Source organism: Sarcophilus harrisii, chromosome 2, assembly GCF_902635505.1.
Source record: "Sarcophilus harrisii chromosome 2, mSarHar1.11, whole genome shotgun sequence".
Lineage (NCBI taxonomy): Eukaryota > Metazoa > Chordata > Mammalia > Dasyuromorphia > Dasyuridae > Sarcophilus > Sarcophilus harrisii.
In genome coordinates, this window is record NC_045427.1 from 547,351,883 (window position 1) to 547,372,733 (window position 20,851).

At 38.7% G+C, this 20,851-nt stretch overlaps 1 protein-coding gene across 1 annotated transcript; it reads right to left on the reverse strand.

Moving 5' to 3' along the window:
• Positions 1–19,157: 19,157 nt before the first annotated feature.
• LOC105749419 (mesoderm posterior protein 1) lies at positions 19,158–20,552 on the reverse strand. Its single transcript, XM_012542185.2, has 2 exons — positions 19,827–20,552; positions 19,158–19,220 (listed from the first exon to the last, which is right to left on the reverse strand). The coding sequence occupies exons 1-2, from the start codon at positions 20,550–20,552 to the stop codon at positions 19,158–19,160; spliced, it is 789 nt and encodes a 262-aa protein (XP_012397639.2).
• Positions 20,553–20,851: the final 299 nt, after the last annotated feature.

Consider the following 20,851-nt stretch of genomic DNA (forward strand, 5'->3'; position numbering starts at 1 on the left):
AGTTACCTCCTGAAAGATTTCCCAAAAAGAAATTCCCAGGAATATTATAGCCATTTAAAGAGTTCCCAGATCAAAGAGAAAATATTGTAAGTAGCCAGAGGGAAACAATTCAAATATCAAGGAGTCATTGTCAGTTGAAAACAAGATTTAGCACCTTCTGGATTAAAGAATCAGAGAATATGATATTCTAAAGGGCAAAGGAACTAAGATTAAAACCAAGATGACCTATCCAGCAAAACTGAGCATAATTCTTCAGAGGGAAAATGGATATTCAATGAAATAGAGGACTATTAAGCATTCCTGATGAAAAGACCAGAGCTGAATAGAAAATCTGACTTTAAATATAAAGCTCAAGAGAAGCATAAAAAGATAAACAGGAAAGAGAAATCATAAGAAATTCAAAAAGGTTTAATTGTTTACATTTCTGTATGGGAAAATGATACTTATAACTCCTAAATAATTATTAGAACAGTTAGAAGGAATATACATAAACAAAGGATATGCTTGTGAATTGAATATGATGGGATAATATCTAAAACAAAATTAAGGGGTAAAAAATAGGATTGCAGAAGGGGGAGGCAGAGGTAGAATGAGGTAAATTATCTTGCATAAAAAGATATATGATACAGCTTTTTCAATGGAGAAAAAAAGGGAGGTAGAAGGCAACTTTTGAAGAATGGCTCTCATTGGAATTGACTAAGAAGAGATAACATATACACTTAGTTGGGTATAGAAATATATCTTGTACTACAGGGAATATCTTCCTTAACCTGTTCAGGGTAATGTCAGGAAGCATAATGATTCTTTTCTACAATATAATTATTGGCACAATTATCATAAAAATGAATTCTAGATTGGATGAATCCTGAATGTGATCTGAATGATAGAAATGATCTGAATGAAGTTAAGATGGTAGAGTGCTAGGAAGAAGTATAGCAAACTTCCCCTCACAAAAATTTCCTTCCAAAATCTAGAAAATGCAACAGATTAGGAGTTTCCCTCATAAGGAAATCAAAGAAAAATTCACAGCAAATTATTTTTCCAGTCTAAGTCACCATAGTGAGCCATACTGGGGACAGATTCTAGTCTGCAGCATGCTGTCCTCCAGCTTAGGGAGAGGGTGAGCACTAAGGCACAAAAGAGGTGCCAGAACCATACCAGAACACCTTCATTTCCAACAAGGTATAGGAATAGATATCAATTGGCAGCTTTATCACTCATGCCCAGCTGTAGACTACAAATCCACATAAGACTAAAGAAAGGACTGCCAGGAATGATAGAGGTGAGAAGCCTGCAACATAAAGAAAGCTTAGACCCTAGGAGCAGAACAAAATCTCAGTTACAGCTTGTAGCCTAATCTGAAGCCTTCAAATCAGGGAGAATCTCCAGGGCAAGAATCACAAACCAAGAGAAGTCTGCACTTCTGTCATCCTGAACCAGCAGAGCTTCCCAAGCTGGCCTATAGTGATCAACTCCAAGGGCATTCTATCGTCGCTTTTCCCCAAACCCAGAACAGAAATCCAGTGCTCCATATATTGTATTTAAGATATACTTTAACATGTTTAACATGTATGAGATTGCCTGCTGTCTAGGGGAGGGGGTGGAGGGAAGGAAGGGAAAAGTTGGAACAGAAGTGATTACAAAGACAATGTTGAAAAATTACCCATGCATATATTCTTTCAATAAAAAACTATAATAAAAAATTTTAAAAAGAAAAGAAACCCAGTGCTTATACCAGAGGGCAGTCAGCAGACTTTGCCCTGGATCAGACCACTTTGGGAGCATTTAAAGCTTGTGGGTCCCCAGGGTGAATTGTCCTGGAGATCCTGGAATTCTGTCCTCTCCCTGGGTCTCCAAGTGTCCCATTTGTATCTTCTCAGATTGAATGAATCAAAAACCTCAGAAGGAAGGTACTAGGAGGAGATTCTATTTGTATTGTGGCTACTGAGAATCCTTAAAGCAATGGTTTCCAATTTAGTAATCTATTTCGTTGTTAAATGACTGGGGGGGTGGGGGATAGGTTGCTGCTCATATAAGTACTAATAGGAGAAGCTCCAAGGTCCCAGCAAACTGTAGAGATGTGTTCAGAGCACATTAAGTAAGAATATGAAATATAAAGAAAATTGGCTAGAGCAGGGTTAGAGGAGACAGATCATTGACTTGTCAGAGTTAATCTCGTGGGGGAACAGAAACCTTATTTCTATAAAGCAGCTTTAAAAACTGTCATGTGCCCAAAGATCTAAAATCATAAGGAAATGAGGCTCTAGATATACAAGCACATGTCCTACAAAGGTATGGTTTATAGTACTGGTATTACACTTTGGGTATTACAACTTGGCCATCATATCATCTGCCATTAAGTGCTTTGAAAGAAGTGAGAAAAAATACTTATTTTGTGATTGTCTGCCGTGTTCTTTCTCCAACACTGCCATTTTAACTGTGTTTATGTTAAAAGTTCTAAAACCTTTCTAACTTTACTATTTTCTTTTTTAAAATCATCCTTGCCTAATTGTTGAGCATGAGGCAATAACTGAATTGTTTTTTGTTTACATTTTTCTTATTATTAGTGATTTGGAACATCTCTCATACAGAAACCTTTCCTGATCTTCCCAGCTGCTAATCCCTCCACCCAAAAATGCTTCTCTATTTATTTTATATAAACATGCCTATGTTGTCTTCCCCCAGTGCAATGTAAATTATTTGATGAGAGAGACTATTAGTTTTATATCCCCATATTGGCCAAGTGCTTATTGATTGATTGACTAATTAAAGAGACTGAATCATCAGATAAGTAAAAAAGCAGGAGAGAGTGATGTCCTAAAAATCCAGGGAGGGAAGAAAATTTGGAAAGAGGTTATCAATAGTATAAAATCCTAAAAAAACAAATTAATAATAACAATAACTATTATTTAAGATTTACAAGATGTTTTATATGTTATCTCATTTGATCCTTACATAGCCCTGAAAGAGAATGCTTTATTATTCCCATTTTGTGAATAGGGAAACTGAGGCTGAAAGATTAAATAACTTGCCCCAGTCCACAAAGCTAAATTTGAATTCAAGTCGTCTTGACTTGGTGCAAGAAGGTTGAGAACTGAGAAAAGGTCATTGACTCTAGCAATCAAGAGATCCTTGCTTCCTTTCTGGAAAGCAATTTGGAATTATGAAAAAGAAAAAAGTGCCCAAATTATCCCTTTCACCAAGAAATTTCATACCATGCCTTAAAACCCAAAGAGATCATCAACAAAAAAGAAAGTTAGTTTTGTGCAGGTTGCTTCTTTCATTACATTGTGAGTTCCTTGAGGACAGGGTCTCTGCTTTTGCTTTTCTTTGTATCCTCAGTGCTTAGCATAGTCCCTGACACATAATAAACACTTAATAAATGCTATTGCTTGGCTGGATGCATATATACCAAAATATTTATTGCAATACTTTCCATAACAAGGTAGAACTAGAAACAAAGAGGATGCCCAGTGATTCAGGAATGACTAAACAAATTGTGGTACATGAAAGTAATGGAATATTACTGAGCAGTGAGAAATTATTAATGTAATGAATACAGAGAAACATGAAAATCTTCAATTTAGCAAAGTGAAATAAGTAGAGCCAGGAAAATAATATTCACAATGACTATGATTACATAAATAGAAAGCATAAGAACAAAACAATTGAAACTTCATTCTGTACAAGTATAAAGAACAAGCTTGCAGAGAAGAAATGGAAAAACACTTCCTTCTGTGCCTTTACAGAGGTTTCTATGAATATGGAATATTTAATACCGATTTTTTTTCCTCTTAAAATACTTTGTTTTAAGAGGGGACTATAGAGGAACAGATGTGAAAACAACCTATCAATAAAAGTTTATTGCTTTTTAAATTTAAAAATATATATTGGTAACAGTGGAGAGCACAGTTTTAATTGGATGATGAAGAAACCAAATTATGAGGTTGAGAAGTGAGTGACAGGAAAGAATGAATGAATGAAAAACTATTAAGTCCTTATTATGTACAAAACATTGTTCTGAGGGCTGAAATAAAAGACAATTCCTTCTTTAAACATCTCACATTCTGATGGGGGAAACAATCCACAGAGAAGGTTTTAACTGTAAGATAAAAAGGTCCCAATCTTTAAGGTTCATCATTTCTACTGATAAAATCATATTAATTTCTAATGTTGAACCATTTGACAGTGCCAAGGACATTGGTGTCAAGAACTTTGATTTCTAGGTCTTCCATGGATGCAATTGTGTCATTCCTAAAAGCATTTGACAGGCTAGATTCCACAGGGTTTGTTTCCCCAGGAGATGACTGGGGGTTCTGGACTGGGAACTTTGCTATTCCCAGGGCTCGTGGAGTCAGAGTCCTAGGCTCCCTTTCTGAGTTCTGAAGAAAGATGGTGGTCAAGGTAATGGCGGTAGCTTAATTTGTCTGGCACATGCTGCCTCCTTTCCCTCCCTCAGGGAGTCTTCCTGCTTTAGCTAGACTGGCTTGCCTGTCCCAGAGGTGGTAGCCTATGGGAATGACTGATGGGCCAGCCCTTTCTCCACAGGAGCTATTTCCTTGATGATAGCTGTCTGTGGGGGTTGAGCTGGAAGAAAGACTGTTGTAGATGATTCTACAACTCCCTGGCTCTTGGGCTAATTTGCCACTTGGTGACATTTCTTCAGTATCTGGTGGTTGTGGTGGTCTCCTTCATAACAAATACTCCCCCCCTCAATGATGACTCTGGGAGCCAGGCTAGCTACAGGATTGGGGATGGAGAGTGGGAGCTGCTATTTCCAAGGCTCTTGGATTAAGGGATCTGGGCTATCTCCAGGTGTTATCTTGGCAAGATCCACTGGAAGTTTGATATTTGAAGTAGTGATGATTTGACTTGCCTGGCACATGCTGCCTCCTATCTCTCCTTTAGGGTTCCATGCTGTTTCAGGTAAGGCAGAGTATAGTAGACTTTTTTTGGCTATAAAAATTTCTATTCTCACCCCCTTCTGAGTTTTGGCCCTCAACCATCAATAAAAATGTATTGCTTTTTAAATGTTTAAAATTTAAAAAAAAAAAGTTTCCCCTATGTGTTGTTATAGGTTTGTTTCTACATCAATTTAAAACCATTATGATTGTGTGCACAATGATTTCAACATTTATGCAGAAATTATGTCAATATCTGAGGACATTTATCTTTTAAAATAGCACTTTTATAAACTTGCAGAAAAATAAATATTTACATAATCAACCATTCATTTTTTCAATGGGATAACTGACTGAAAACAACAAAAAAAAATTCTTTCAACAAGAGAACTTTTCCTGCCATTTTCTACCACGTATTTTTGTGGGCAAAAATTTTCACTTTAGTATTATTTTAAATTTAAATACCAGAGCTTATACCATGTCTGGTTAAGTATTGTTTCCAACCTGCCATAACAGTTCAACATTCAAGCTCAGTCAAGTTCCCAAGGAATGATCAGACAATGCACACACCCTCACTTCTACCACACTAGTTCCTTTATTTTCCAGGTTTACCCTGTAATCATATTTCATCAGCTGTGTGATCACATGATCAAGATGTTACAAAAATTTCTGATCTTGTCATATAAATATCAGGCTCTTTGAAAACCATGACTGCTCACATAGCATGTGCATCAGAACCACCACACCATCTTGAAACCATCATAGAACATTTTGCATTTTGAAAATTTTGCATAAACAAACTCTGTTTTCTCTTGTTCCAGCAATATTAAAACTATTTTCCAATTTCAATGTATACTCTGCTTACAAGACTGTTCTATCTTATAGATTTTCAAAGGAACTAGTTGGCCACATTGATCATTCACCCATTCATTTAGAGGAATTTCTATAGTAGTGTAACCCATTTTGGTCCATGGTAGATGAGAACAAAGTCAAATTTATGTGTAAACACTGTTAAAAATGAAATATAAACAATAGAACATCAAGTACATTTATCTTTTAATAAAAAGTTTATTAATCAGCAGAAAAATATTTTACAACATAACTAGCCATTCATTTTTGTCATTGGGCTAGTTGGTTAAAAACCACAAAAAAAAAAAAAAAAAAAAAAAAGCTCACCAAGAGAGCTTTTTCTACCATTTTATACCACATATTTGTGTGAGCAAGAATTTTCAATTTATTATTGTTTTCAATTGAAATATGGACATAAACTTTAGATAGAATTAAATTTTGTGTTTGATGTTGAGTCAAATAGTCCAAATCTTAACTCAAATAAAAAAATCTAATATCAATATTAAGTTTATACATGATTATTATATTGTGCTAAACCTCTTCCAAGTTGTAATTTATTTCATTAAAATATTATTTGTATCCAACAAAATATGCAAAATAAAGAAACTTAAATATGAAATTTAAAGTAAAGTCTTATAGGTAATAGTAAGCATATGAGGTCTTGTTGGATTACTTTTTTAATACTTACAAAATGTCTCACATAATATATTTGTAATTATTTTATAACTCATTTTATATTTAGCTTTTGTAATTATAGATAGAACTAAATTTATATTTTATAGTTACATAATGTAAATTTTAATTTGGAGCTTTTTGAACCAAAAGTTATCATTGTAGTTATTGTAAGCACTTAATAAATCTAAATACTATTAAAAGTGGTACATTAAATTACCTGAGGATTTGCAACCATTTTTTTTTGTTCATGTTAAAAAACATAGCAGTTACTGAGATGTCCACAGCAATAACAACTGTGCATGTCCCATTAGGAAAATGTGCTCTCCCTGCAAAATGTTCACTCTCCACCTCCCAAATTACCTGGTGGCTGCCACAAACAGTCCTCAAGGGGCAGGCAGGCTATTGCACTGCAGTAGTGAACAATCAGAACCCTCTTCCTTTTGGGCAGAACAGAATGGGTCTCATAAGATGAATAGACATGGATTGTTTATGATCTATATCTCAGATCTCATTATGTTATCTTCCCCCACTCCTGGCACCCCAAAACTACTTCACTCTAGAACTTCCTTCTTTCTGTCCAATCAGTCGCCATTTTCTCATGAGATTTCATAATCTGTGTCATCCTCAGTTCTCATTATCACTCACATCACATATTCAATAAGTTGTCAATGCCTGTGGTTTCTGTTTTCAGCATCTGTCTCATCTCTACTCACACAGCTTCCACCATATTTCAGATTCTCCTCACTTCTTTTTAAAAAAAAATTTATTTTTTTAAGGCATATTGAACTGTGAATCAAAACAAAAGAGAAAAGGTGAACATAGCATGTGTTGATTTATATTCAATCTCTATAGTTCTTTTTCTGCATGTAGATGGCATTTTCTATCCAGTCTATTGGGATTGTCTTGGAGATCCTCAATTTTATTGAGAAAATTTCAATAATCCTAATTAGCCTTCTTGCCTCAAATCTCTTTTTTCTCCCAATAATTCTCTGAGATACAACTGTTAGACTGATTTTCCTAAAGTGTAGGTCTAAGACCAAATATTACTTCAACTTTGTATCACCCTTTTAAAATTTTTCTCATGTATGTTTTTGAATATACATCATCGTTAGTTCAGAAGTTCGTATACATAATTTACTAATAAGTAAATAAATACATATTGGGATTGTATGCTCAAAAAATTTCACTGATGTGATATGTGGTCAAAATTTAGGAAGTCATTACTTTAAGATGTTACTTAGATAAGAGCTGAAATCCCTTCCAATTTTCAAATTCTGTGATTATATAATCCTATAACGGCAGCTTGAGAAGCTAGAAGGGTCAAATCAAAATAAACAAAAAATTTTATTTTGTTTTTAAGGATAGGAGAGGTAGTTAGAAGGAGCCTCTGGGTAAAAACCTGAAGATTAGAAAAAAAAAAAAACAAGGTAGGCAAACTCTCACCAAGAGATGGAAAGGATAAGAAAAAGAGCTTATAAGTAGAAGGGCTGACCTTGGGAAGAAAGGGCAGCCCTTCCTTTAAAGACTACAGCAAAAGAGGAAAGAATGAAGGATGGTGTTGAGCAACTTTGAGATTAGATGGCTTCTGTTTTCTCAGTAACATGATTGGAGGTACTTTCCTAAGAGGGAAACAACACAGAGTAGGAACGTAAGAGTGTAAGAGATTTAGAAAATAAAACAGAGTCTGGCTGGAACAAAAAGAGGATTTTAGAAACTGGAGGATTTCTCAGAGTTTGTATAGTGAGAGGAGGGAGCTGGCGCTGATGCCAGCTGTTCACTGATTCTCAGTTGGTCACCAGCTCTTCCCCATCCCCATTCTGCTCCTCTCCCACCTGCTGGGAAGGCAGGGCCCTAACTGACTCCAGTGTAGGGATGAAGAGAAAAACCTAACACTGGGATTGGCCAAGGCAAAAACATTTGTATGTCAAAGGTTTTGCTCGGAAAATGAAGGAATTAAAGTTATTAGCAAGTCATTTCACAGGTAACTGGGGCTCTTTAGCCTGCACCCCCTTCCCTGAAAAGGACCCCTCCCCCCTCTCTGAGGCCCTGGGTGAGGGGAAAGGAGGAGGTGATTGTTTATTAGCACCTCGGTGTGAATCTCCATTAGCACGTTAGTGCTAATAACATAGCCCAGACAGTTCTGCAGTTCCATAGCCAGCTGTAGTCCAGAGCTGAGAGAGATTGGGCTGGGAAGTAAACCTTCTCCCACGCCCCCTTCCTGCTAGAGCTCAGTCCTTCCCAGGAAGCATTCCTTGTTTGTATACAGCTGCCATGCACCCCATATATTTTGGTCAAATGTGGAAGGATGCCATCCAAGTCTGGGTTCTACCAGGACCCTCTGAGTATAGACCACTAGTTGCCTTTCCTGTTTGAGCACTGTACCACAGTAGGTTTCCACAATGTGGCCAAATGTGCTTCCCCATGGGACATCTTCACTCCATCCTCTGGGGAAAAGGGCCTCCCCTGAGAAGGCTCCCTGCATTTCCAAGGGCAACACCCAGTGGGTGATAGGCCCTTCCTGTGGTCACAACAGAATATCTGTCACCAAGCGTACTGCTGTGGCATTGGAACCAGAAGAACATGAATTTGATCCTTTCTCTCTTCTTCCTCCTCTTAGCCTATTGAATCACTACCTAGCTTTCTAACCCCATCCCACGTGCTTCCTCTTCCATGAAGCCTTCCCTGAACCTCTCTATAGAATACAGCCTTTTTCTCTCAAATCTCTTAGAACAATTGATCCTTTAAGTATGTTATAGATCCTTCTCTAATATACTTAAGTAATAACAGAAATCATACTTACCTTTGGTTTCTTACCTTCTCCTCCTTCCACAACAATCTACATATGTCAATGAATCTATGATCCTATTATGGGTACAGATTCCTGTGGTACAGATCACAACCTATCCAATCCTCCTCATCACATGAGATTCTAGTTCCATCTCCTATAAGACCAGGGTGGAGGCCTTCCTCTAGATTGTAGCATTCTATGTATACCAGTGAAGACTTGGGCCTATTTTCATTTGTTCTTGCAACATGATTGGCCATCAACTATGCTCAAAAAGTTATCAAAGTGTGCATACCCTTTGATCCAGCAGTGTTACTACTGGGATTATATCCCAAAGAGATTATAAAGAAGGGAAAGGGACCTGTATGTGCACGAATGTTTGTGGCAGCCCTTTTTGTAGTGGCTAAAAGCTGGAAACTGAATGGATGTCCATCAGTTGGAGAATGGCTAAATAAATTGTGGTATATGAATATTATGGAATATTACTGTTCTGTAAGAAATGACCAACAGGATGATTTCAGAAAGGCCTGGAGGGACTTACACGAACTGATGCTGAGTGAAATGAGCAGGACCAGGAGATCATTATATACTTCAACAACAATACTATATGATGACCAGTTCTGATGGACCAGGCCATCCCTCAGCAACGAGATCAACCAAATCATTTCTAATGGAGCAGTAATGAACTGAACTAGCTATGCCCAGAAAAAGAACTCTGGGAGATGACTAAAAACCATTACATTGAATTCCCAATCCCTATATTTATGCACACCTGCATTTTTGATTTCCTTCACAAGCTAATTGTACAATATTTCAGAGTCTGATTCTTTTTGTACAGCAAAATAACGTTTTGGTCATGTATACTTATTGTGTATCTAATTTATATTTTAATATATTTAACATCTACTGGTCATCCTGCCATCTAGGGGAGGGGGTGGGGGGGTAAGAGGTGAAAAATTGGAACAAGAGGTTTGGCAATTGTTAATGCTGTAAAGTTACCCATGCATATATCCTGTAAATAAAAGGCTATTAAATAAAAAAAATATATTAAAAAAAAAAAAAAAACATGATTGGCCATCTCCTTTTCTGATCAAACATGGCCTAGATGATACCTTGTCTACTTCTTGTATGAAAGTCATTATTGGTAGTGCCCCCTAAGCACAAGCTCAATAAAGAAATAGTAATATGTGGAAGTAACAAAGACAAGAACTTTAAGAAATAAGCCCACAGAGATGGTTAATTTTCATGCCTGGAATCCAACAGGCTATAAGCAAAGAACCTAGGGATCATTGTGCAATCAACAGCACTTGAAAACCAGATTTGGAATTAGGATTCAGCATAGGTACCCAGATAAACCCAGGCTATTTGTCCATTCCATTTTCTGCTGAGTCATTATCTAGTGAAGAGTGACTTGCCTTGGAGTCAGCAAGATCTGGATTCATGTTCTACCACTGATATATACTGGCTGTGTGACTCTGGGTAAGTCACCTAAGCACTTAAAAAACCCTAAACATTTCCCTAAAATTTTAAGTTACAGAAAGTACCAATGTACACTGGGAGAGGGAATCTACTCAAGTAGGAATTCCTTTTATCAATGAAATTATAGGTCCGGTCTCATTCACCTACTCTTAGCTAATCAATCAGTAAGCAATGATTAAGCAGCCACCATATGCCAGGCACTGTGTTAAGCACCAAAAAAGACAAAAATTCCTGCTCTCCAGGAGCTTACAATCTAATAAGAGAGACAACATGCAAATAAATATATACAAACATATGAGATAAACAGGAAATAATTAATAGAGGAAAAGCCCTACAATTAAAAGGGGTTAGGAAGGTTTCCTGGTAACACGTAATAAAAATTGCTGAATGAAAGAGTTTTATTAAAAAATGCATATTAAAATATTTGCCATGTGTTACACTATGCTGAAAGTTGGGCATTCAAATGGAAAAAGTGATACAGTCCTTGTTCTAAAGAAACCTCCACTCTAAGTGAAAAAGACAAAGTTGGGCTGAAAGGTGAGTGGAAAGCCAGGAAGCCCCACAGGTGCAGTGGTGGGTGAATGTTAGGGCTCAGGGAGCTTTAGGTTACATTGGTAGTTCAGATAACCATCCCAGCATCTGAAGGATATAAAGGAAGGATGGATGGTAAGACCTAATGGTTTTCCATCTCACTGAAAGGATCAGTTTTGGTGACTCTCATCATCCAATCTGTGTGATCATTCAAGCAGCTGAGTTAGGTTGTGGACAGTCCAGAGTCGGGGTAGTGGGCAAAGGAAAAAGGCCATCCCCCACCCTGAAGTGCTGGCAAGTTTTCCTACTTCCCCTTCCAGAATGGATTCCAGGCAACCTTGACTTGAGGAAGGAGGAAACCTGATGAAAAAGGTAGCTCTTAAATGCCAAAGGTGACCAACTACAAGCTATAAAGGTAATAATCCTCTCCTATTAGTAATCCATGCTCAGACTATGTCTGGAATACTGTTTCCAGTTCTGGACAGCTCATTTTAAGAAGGATATGAAAAGGTCCAATGAAAATTAATCAGCATGGGGTAGCTAAGTGAGCACCATCTCTGAAGTCAGGAGGACCTGAGTTCAAATTTGACCTCAGACACTTAACACTTCCTGGCTGTGTGACCCTGGGCAAGTCACTTAACCCCAATTGCCTCAGCAAAAGAAAAAAAAAAAAAGAAAGAAACCAGAATGGAGAAGGAATAATAGACCAACAATAGACCAAGGGCCAGCTGAAGAAAGCCTTAGAAAAAGATTTGGGAGAACGATAGTTTTCTTCAAATTTTTAAAAGAATTAGATTTGTTTAGCTTGGTCAGATCCAATATGAAAGGCCAGAATCAAGGGGAAATGAGTGAAAATTATCCCAAAAAAGTCCAACTTGAGCTGGATTTATGTATTTTCCAAATATATAAATCTCTTGCAAAGTGAAATTATTGAATCCAAAAACCTAATAATTCATAATATAGTTAAATGTGTGTTTCTCTAAGAAAGGAGGTCTTCAACTAGAATGAGAAATGTTGTATAGGAGATTTTTGTTGAAGTCCATATTGGACTTGATGACCTCTGAAGTTTCTTCTCACCTTAAAAAGCTATGATGCTATGATTTAACTATTCAATTAATTAATCCACACAGGTTTTGATTCAGATAATATCATCTTTGGAGTTTAAATGGGAACATGTTGGTATGGGAGGAAAAACAGAATAAAATTTTTTAAAATCTGTTCTTAATTGTCAAAATTGATTGTTTGGGGCTTTTCTGGAAATAGGACTTATCTCCAAAATGAAGAATCTTGTAGAATCTTCTAATTTTCCTATTTGAGAGAAGATCTATGGATAGTAGTTTTTCCCTGCTTAGGAAGCAGTATGACCCACTGGGGGAAAGTATTGAACTTGGAGTTTAATATTGTATCTATTATTTACTAGTAATGTGACTTAGGACTATTCTACATTTCTGGGTCATAGATTTTTTTTTTACCTGTAAAGTGAGGAAGCTGAAATATATGATTACTAAGGTCATTTTCAAAACCATATTTATGAATCTATAAATCTTACTTTTCATTGGTATACGGCTGCAGCTAGGGTTTCCACTTTCCTGAGCTGATGAACTGTCCTAAAATGATAGCTATCATGATCTTGGCCAATATTCAAAACAGACAAACAGACATTTCCTTGATTTTAAATAGAATAGCTAAAAATCACTTTAATAGACAGTGCTCTTGCCTGAGAATCAGGAGACCTAGATTCTGGTCCTGGATCTGCCACTGACTGTTTAGCTTGTAAAAAAAAAACTTTTGAGCTTCATTTTTCTCAACTATAAAATTAGGAGTTGAACTACTTGGTAGTTCTATTTTGTCTTTTCAATTTTCCTTCTTTTCTTAGAGAAAAGAACCTTATAAATCCAAGAAATTGTACATATACTACTGACAATTTTCATTCTCTTATAGGCTGGAGTACAAAGTGGTGTTTTAATAATAGGCAGAAATCCCTTTCTTCTAATCAATTATTCTGTACTGGTATTGAAGAGTTCAGTTTAATCCTATTGGCACTGATTAATTGTCAGATACCATACTAGAAAGGTGTTTTGGGAGGACACCGAAAAGCATAGAACAGTTGATGCCCCTAACAGGTTACAGTCTAGTTGAAGAGACAAAATATATAGACATGATATAGTTTTTTTTTAATACGTGGCAATAATTTATTTGCCAAATGAAATGATAGAGAAAGTGCTATAGCAGATTCAGTTCAATTCTACATTGATTAAGCATTTTCTAGCAAAATATACAAAGATAGATATGCTACAAACTCTGCTATTAAAGTACTTACAATAGAATCACTTTTAAATCCAAATTCCAACTCATCTCTGCTACTACTTCATCTGTTTTGGTTGGTTTCCTCATGAGTAACCTGAGGAGGCTGAACTAGATGAAGGATTCTTAACCTAAGACTTGTGAATGTATTTTTAAATATTATGATGACTTCCCCAATTGATAAATGGTCAAAGGGTATGAAGAGGTAATTTTCAGATGAAGAAACAAACTACCTATAGTCATATAAAAAAATGTTCCAAATCACTATTGATTAGAGAAATTAGGTGTGAGCAGTACCTCACACCTTTCAGATTAGCTAATAGGACAAAAGGAAAATGATAAATGTAGGAGAAGACATGGAAAATTGGAACATTAATGCATTGTGTGGAATTGAAGTGGTCCAATCATTTTGGAGAACAATCTGGAGTTATACTCAAAGGGCAATCAAACTGTGCACATCTTTTGATCAAGTAATACTACTACTAGTTCTGTATCTTAAAGAGATCATAGAAAAAGGAAAAGGATCCACATACACAAAAATATTGATAGCAGCTTTTCTGTGGTGGCAAAAACTTTAGAATTTGAGAGGATGCCCATTAATTGGGGAATGACTGAACAGGTTCTGGTATATAAATGTAATAGAACACTATTATTCTATAAGAAATGATGAGCTGGCAGATTTCAGGGGGAAAAAAATTGTAAAGATTTACATAAATTGATGCTGAGTGAAGTGAACAGAGCCAAGAGAACATTGTACACAATAACAGCAACATTGTACAGTCATCAACTTTGATCGATTTAGCTCTTCCCAATAATGCAGAAATCCAAGACAATTCCAAAATGTGCTTTGCACATCCAGTGAAAGAACCATGGAATCTGAATGTAGATGGAAACATACTATTTTCACTTTTTTTGTTTTTTGTGGTCTTTCCCTTTTGTTCTATTTCTTCTTTCACAACATAACTAATGTGGAAATACATTTCCATGATTGCACATGTATAACCTGTATCAGATTACTTGCTGAGAGGAAGAAGAGAAGGGAGGGAAGGAGAAAAATTTGGAACTCAAAATCTTATAAAATGAGTGTTGAAAAATATATTTACATATAATTGAAAAAAATTAAATACTATTTACTCCCCCAAAAATGATTATCTCAAAGTGACTGATTTCCTACATAATCCTATGTATTTTATTTCATGCATTTAAAAACATCATTCTGATAAGAGATCCATAGATTTCACCAGACCTGCCACTAGACTTCACTGTCCATAATACACAAAAACATTAAAAACATCTAGTTAGTAGGTTGCTTTCTAGTTTTCTTCCAGTTGTAAATTTGTAAAAATGTAAGTGGGTCAAACACTAGCTTATAAGTACAGGCTAAATGTGCACTGAAGTATTCTGGATAACCCTAAAATATGGAACTAATGAAAGAAGCCCACATTAATTCCTGTTCTGCCTTCAGCTCTTAGAAATGACAAGACATTACTTTACCAACCCCCTGAGAATAGTTTATAACTTTGCCCCACCAGACTGCACTGTTTTCCAACTTGGGGAGAAGGGGAAGGGAGGGGTGATGTGAAGGCTAAGGATTCTCTCCATAATTGTGTGCAAACAGATCCAATCTCAGACTCTAAAAGGACCCAGAAAAAAATAGAAAGCCTTGTTGACCTGATTCCTAATAAGTGACACTAAGATACAAAATAATCACTTGGAACTATTAAAATGATGAAATATTTGCTACCCCCTCCCCTCAATCCTGCAGGAAATTTCCTGCTCTCTATATCTGGTCTGTATGAGAAACTTTTTTGTAGCCATGTGATTTACTAAACATAATAACTAAGTTAAATCGAAAATTGTCAAGAGCTCCATCCTAATCACCTTCAAACTTCTTCCTGTTTACCTCTTTACCTCTTTGGGATGTCTGGGGAACAGTCTTTTACTATCAGCTGCTGAAGGTTATTAAAAAAAAATATTAAGAAGCTGTCTAGACACTAAGCACAGGGAGGAAAGTAGAGGATGAATACATACAAACATATATATAGACATGTGTATGTATAGAGAGAAGAGGGTATGTGAAGGGAGTAGAAGGGGAGCACCAAGTCTTAGAATGACCTTTTCACCAGCCACATTTCTGAACTTCACCTAATTCAGACTCTGCTTTTTAAATTCTTATTCTCAGCTGAATGCTTCAAGTCAAACCCAGTTTTACATAACATCTGTATATGTGTGTATCTAGATAGATATAAATATATATACATATTTCTTCTTGCTGTTCAGTTGCTTCAGTGATATCCAGTGATATCTCCTGATTCCAGGCCTGGTATTCTATCTATTTTGTCACCTAATTGTTCCCCCACAGGCAAGTATGTATTTATGTAAAATGTATATATATATATATATATATATATATATATATAATAGTATGTTTAATTATTACATATTATCTCCCCTACTCCCCTGGAGGGCAGGGAATATTTGTCTCTGTATTTCCAGTGCCTAGTTCAGTTCCTGGCACACTTAATAAAGGTGTATTGATTAATTGGTTGATTAATCAAATCAGCATCCACATTAGGAAGAGAAAAGAGAGAAAAGTCAGTCACAAGATTTGCATGTCCAAATGAAGCTTATAAGGGATATTTTTACAACCATCTGGAAACAGAAGGGGTATATTTCAAACTCTAAATCTATATCTAAATTGCAGTCTAGATGTAACTTCCTTGTTTTCCCTTTTTATATAGTGTCATCTCTAGTGAGCATTAGAGATGCTCCTCTGATCTGGGGAGACTCCCAAGTGGTAACTAATGGAGAAACAAAGTGTTATCCATTACCTCTGTTTTCATTTCTGTTCTTTGGAATTTCTAAGTTTTTTAATTAGTAGTTAGGACAAAGGAGGGAGGAAAGGAAAATGAGAGAGAGTATGACATCACCCCTTGATTAATTTTGGACTTGTTCTCATAGAGACAGGAATCTGCTCTTTAGTGAATTAACAAATTCTAGTGTGCTATAGGTGTAGTGAGAATGTTAACATTCTAAGTTTCTTATTCAGTTCTTCACACATTAGAATGTCTTGCAACTGCTCTTAGAATAGTTAAGAGTGGGCCCTAACACCAGGCAGAACTGGGAGAAGCATGACAAATAGCAGGGTCTTATTTAGCCGAATTGTTAAATGTAGGAAGGGGGATACCATGTAATAAGTCTGGAAGGGTAACAGAGAGCCAGACTGGAAAGGTCTTCAAATATGAAAAAAGATCAATTTGCATTTGATCCCTAGAGGCCATTGCAACTTTGAGCAAAGAAAGTAACAAGAAGACGCATAGTTAAAGAATATCATTTTGGCAACTGTGTGAAGAAATGGATTGGAAAGGGGAAAGATCTAAGGAGACAATTACAAGAGTCCAGGTGAGACATGATAAGAGGGCCTGAAATAGGGTGAGATTGGAGTGAGCAGGACAGATACCAGAGATGTTGAGGAGATAGACTCAACAGGATGTGCTGACTGATTGGCTATGAGGTATTCAAGGAGGAGTGAGAAGGCTATGACTGCTGACTCCAAGGTTGTGAACTAAAGCAACTACAAGGATAATGGTATCTTCAACAAAACAGGAAGGGAGGGAGGGAAGAAGGGAGGGAAGGAGAGAGGGAGGAAAGTAGGGGGAGAGAGAGAAAGAGAGAGAGAGAGAGAGAGAGAGAGAGAGAGAGAGAGAGAGAGAGAGAGAGAGATCAGAAGGAATGATGAAACAAAAACAGACAGGAGAAGCTGAGATAGGAGGTAGAATGTGGCTCAATGAAAGAGAATAACTTTAAGTGAGGCATGGGGGATGGGGAATATAGAATCTATAGACCCTGATCTTGAACAGAATCATTAGTGCAGCCCCTAAAAAAGGAAATAAGTGATAATAAAAAGAATACTATATTAAAGCTGATCTAGGCTGTCCTAAAATAGTTTGATCCTTGGGAAAATCACCCAGATCCATGTAGAAATATCAGTCTTATCCCTCTTTGGTGACAGCTTAGTGTTCAGGATTATGGACTTATATTTATGATGAGCCTTTGACCTTCATAAACTTCATTCAGCAACTAAATACAATAAACATTAAGACCTAACATTAATATCTTCAAGAACTAGTGATACAAAGAAAAATAAATCAAATTATCCTAGCCCTCAGGAAGGAGAGAAGGGGAATAAGAATTTATATAACATCTACTTTGTGTCGATCACTGTAGTAAACACTTTTTTATGAATATTATCTCTTATGTTCCTCATATCAGTCCTGTGAGGTGAGTGCTATTAGTATCCCCATTTTACAATCAAAGAAACTGAGGGAAACAGGCACAATGACTTGCTTTGGGTCATTTAGCTATTAAGGGTCTAAGGCTGGATTTGAATTCAAGTATTCTTGACTCAGCATTTTAGCCACTATACCATCAGTTTCCTCAGAAAGCTGTCTTAGGAATCCCATTCCCATATTCTATGCTGGACCTGTACATCCCCTCCATCCAATTAAGTCTGGAACATTCTATGAATATCAAGCCCAGGACTTCTCCCTGTTTGCTTGAAAACTCTTAGTTTGGTTCTGTATAAGAAAGTATTTCTGGGACCCATTTTCTGACAAGTCCCTTTGGTTTTCTCCAAATACACATCATTTTCTTAAAAAGATATTCATTTTATTTTATTTCATTTTATTCATTTAATAATCATATATCCCAGATAGAAAGGTACATATACTTTTTAGTCAAGAAAGAATTACAATATTAAATACTGTGTATATTAAATAAAATTATTATTTTTCAGTAGTCTGTAAACTGCAGGAAAGTAGGGACAATTATTGATTTTTTTTAATTGAATTGAATCCCCAACTCTTTGTGCAAAGCCCCTTCAATTGGTTAGGGTGAAAATTTTCCTTTAAACTTTGACTAAGAATGGCAAATGAATGGAAAGGGTTACACCCCCACAAATATTTTCCCTCTCTAATATGGGGGTGCAAAAGAGGAAAAGTTCTTAGAAAAGAGCTCATTGTTGTCCACACATACACAGTAGAAGACTCAGAAAGACTGCAAAAAAGTATTTTTAAAAATTTATTCCTTTACCTGAGGCAGAAGGAATTTTTGATTTACAACATTCAAAAGCAGTTGATTTATTATTCACAAATAAATAAATACAGAGGAGACATCTCCTCCCTCCTTCCTACTCCATCCCTTAAGGCCCAAATTGCCAGTTAATCCCTCCAGCACCCAACCCTTTCTCCTGGGGGAATGCTTATAGTCTTTTTACCAGGCTCTATTTCATGATTGCACCTGGGGAGGTAGCACCTGGCTTCCCAAAGGTTGGGGGCCTGGAGCCAAAGTCCTTAGCTGCACACTGAAACCCAGCAATAAGTGAGTTCAGCTCAAGTTAAAGGCAGCCTAGTGTCTTTAACCAGGATCTTGTTCCTGCTTTCTCGCTCCATCCCCAGCCCTGATCTCAGTTCTCTGAAGTCCAGCCTCTCGGTTCTGGATCTCTGAAGAAGGCTGAGTTGCGTCGGAGGAGGTGGGTCAACAGCTTTCACCCAGCTGTGGAAGACAGTGAAGCGCTCAGCAGCAGCATCTGTGGGACTGCACTTGCCACTCGATCTCTGTTCTTTAGACCCTGATCACTCCTGTGGTAGGAGAGGCACCCAGGTCTCCAGCAAGGATAGCACATCTCCGGGAAAGATCTGTAGGGACAAGAGATGAGAGCATCTTGGTTAGAAACATAGTACTCTCTGAAGCCACCTCCCCAGGGACACCGGGGCCTCCCTCCGCAGGAAGGTGCAGGAGATAGGGATTTAATTAGGGAGTCCTTGGGTGGTGGGAAAAACCCCCTAATGGCACACCACACTGAGGGCACCTCTGACCATTGAATCCTTTTTTCTGGTGCTCTTCTCCCTTTTCCTCAGTCCACTTTTGGGGAGGTCAAAATACACGGTCTAAAGGAGACCGGCTGGGTTGAGATAGAAGAGCCCAGTTTACTAAGGTGAATGAGATGGAGAAGGATTCAAGAGACCTGTCCAAGGTCTGACACAGGATAGCAGTCCTCTCCTACCCTCTCCTCGCCTCCCCCAGGCTCCTCCTGGCTCAGTTTGCATTCTGGACTAGTTAAATGGTCCGATACCTGAGTCAGACTGGTCCCCAACCCTCAGATTGTGGGAGTCTAAGCAGAAGAGCTTCGAAGCGAATAACCAGCAAAGGCTTATTCTACCCCGAGCTTAAGGGAGGGAGGGAGCTAGCTGGAAGGTGGAAGGGCCCGGGGAGTGGGGAAAAGGCGGGAAAGAGATACGCACCGCGGAGGAGTCCAGATCTGCCACCTGCTCTTCTAGGAGCAGAGAATCAGCGTTAAGGATCTGCCCCCCACATCGTTCGAGCTGGGGTGGAACCGCCGAGCAGGAAGAAGGGGACTCCCAGCCGTCCGGGAGCGGGGGGGAGCGGGCCTCGGGGACCGGGGAGGCCGGGCTCAGGCCATGGGTCCAACCGGCACAGCAGCCCAGTCCGTCGGGGCAGAGCGGGCAGCCCCGGGGCGCAGCTTCGCTCTTCCGGCGCTTGAGGCTCTCCTCGCTGAGTCCCAGCAGGGTCGACAGGTGGCCGATGTAGCGGATGGCCAGGCGAAGGGTCTCGATCTTGGTCAGGCTCTGGCCCGCAGGGGCCACTGACGGGGGCAGGTAGCGCCGCAGGTCGTGCAGCGCCCGAGACAGGTTGCGCATCCGCAGCTTCTCCCGCTCGCTGGCGCTCTGCCGCTGCCCACTGCCCAGGCGGCCCCTGCCCGCTCGCCGGCCGGCGGGGGCTCCCACAGCGGTCCTGCTGCTGGACGGCTTGGGCGTGTGGCCAGAGGGGAGGAAGCGAGCTTGCGGTCCCGGGGGGGAGAGGCCCCAGGAGTCCGAGGAAGAGGCCGGAGAGCAGCTGCAGTCTCCTTCCGACGGCAGCGGCTGCAACGGGGGCGCAGCCCCCCAACCCCAGCCTTGCGGAAGGAGCCAGGAGTCTGAGCCGAGGATCGGAGCGGGAGAGTGAGCCATGGCAGAGACCAGGGGTGTCTGAGGAGCCAGTGGGGCTCGCAGCCCACTTTATCCGGAGCTAGGAGGTGTGAAATAGCACCTTCCAGGCCCCATCAGCACATCAAAGCCGAGCTAGGCTGGGGCCTGAGGGACTAGCCCTTTGAACCTGGGGTGTCGAATTTAACCCGCGTTGGTCAGCGTGGGGCGCGGCTGGATGGCCATCTGCGGGTCTGAGCGAGGCCACCTCTCTTCGGCCACCAGCCCGAGGTCCCCCCCATGCTAGCCCCATGTTCCTTGAGTTCCTTGAGTATGTGTGCATG

Excerpts from the sequence above, each read along its gene's own strand:
- LOC105749419 (XM_012542185.2), bottom strand. The coding sequence starts at position 20,552 with ATGGCTCACTCTCCCGCTCCGATCCTCGGCTCAGACTCCTGGCTCCTT. Across the intron at positions 19,221-19,826 it reads CAGATCTGGACTCCTCCGCG|ATCTTTCCCGGAGATGTGCT; the intron begins GTGCGTATCTCT and ends TTGTCCCTACAG.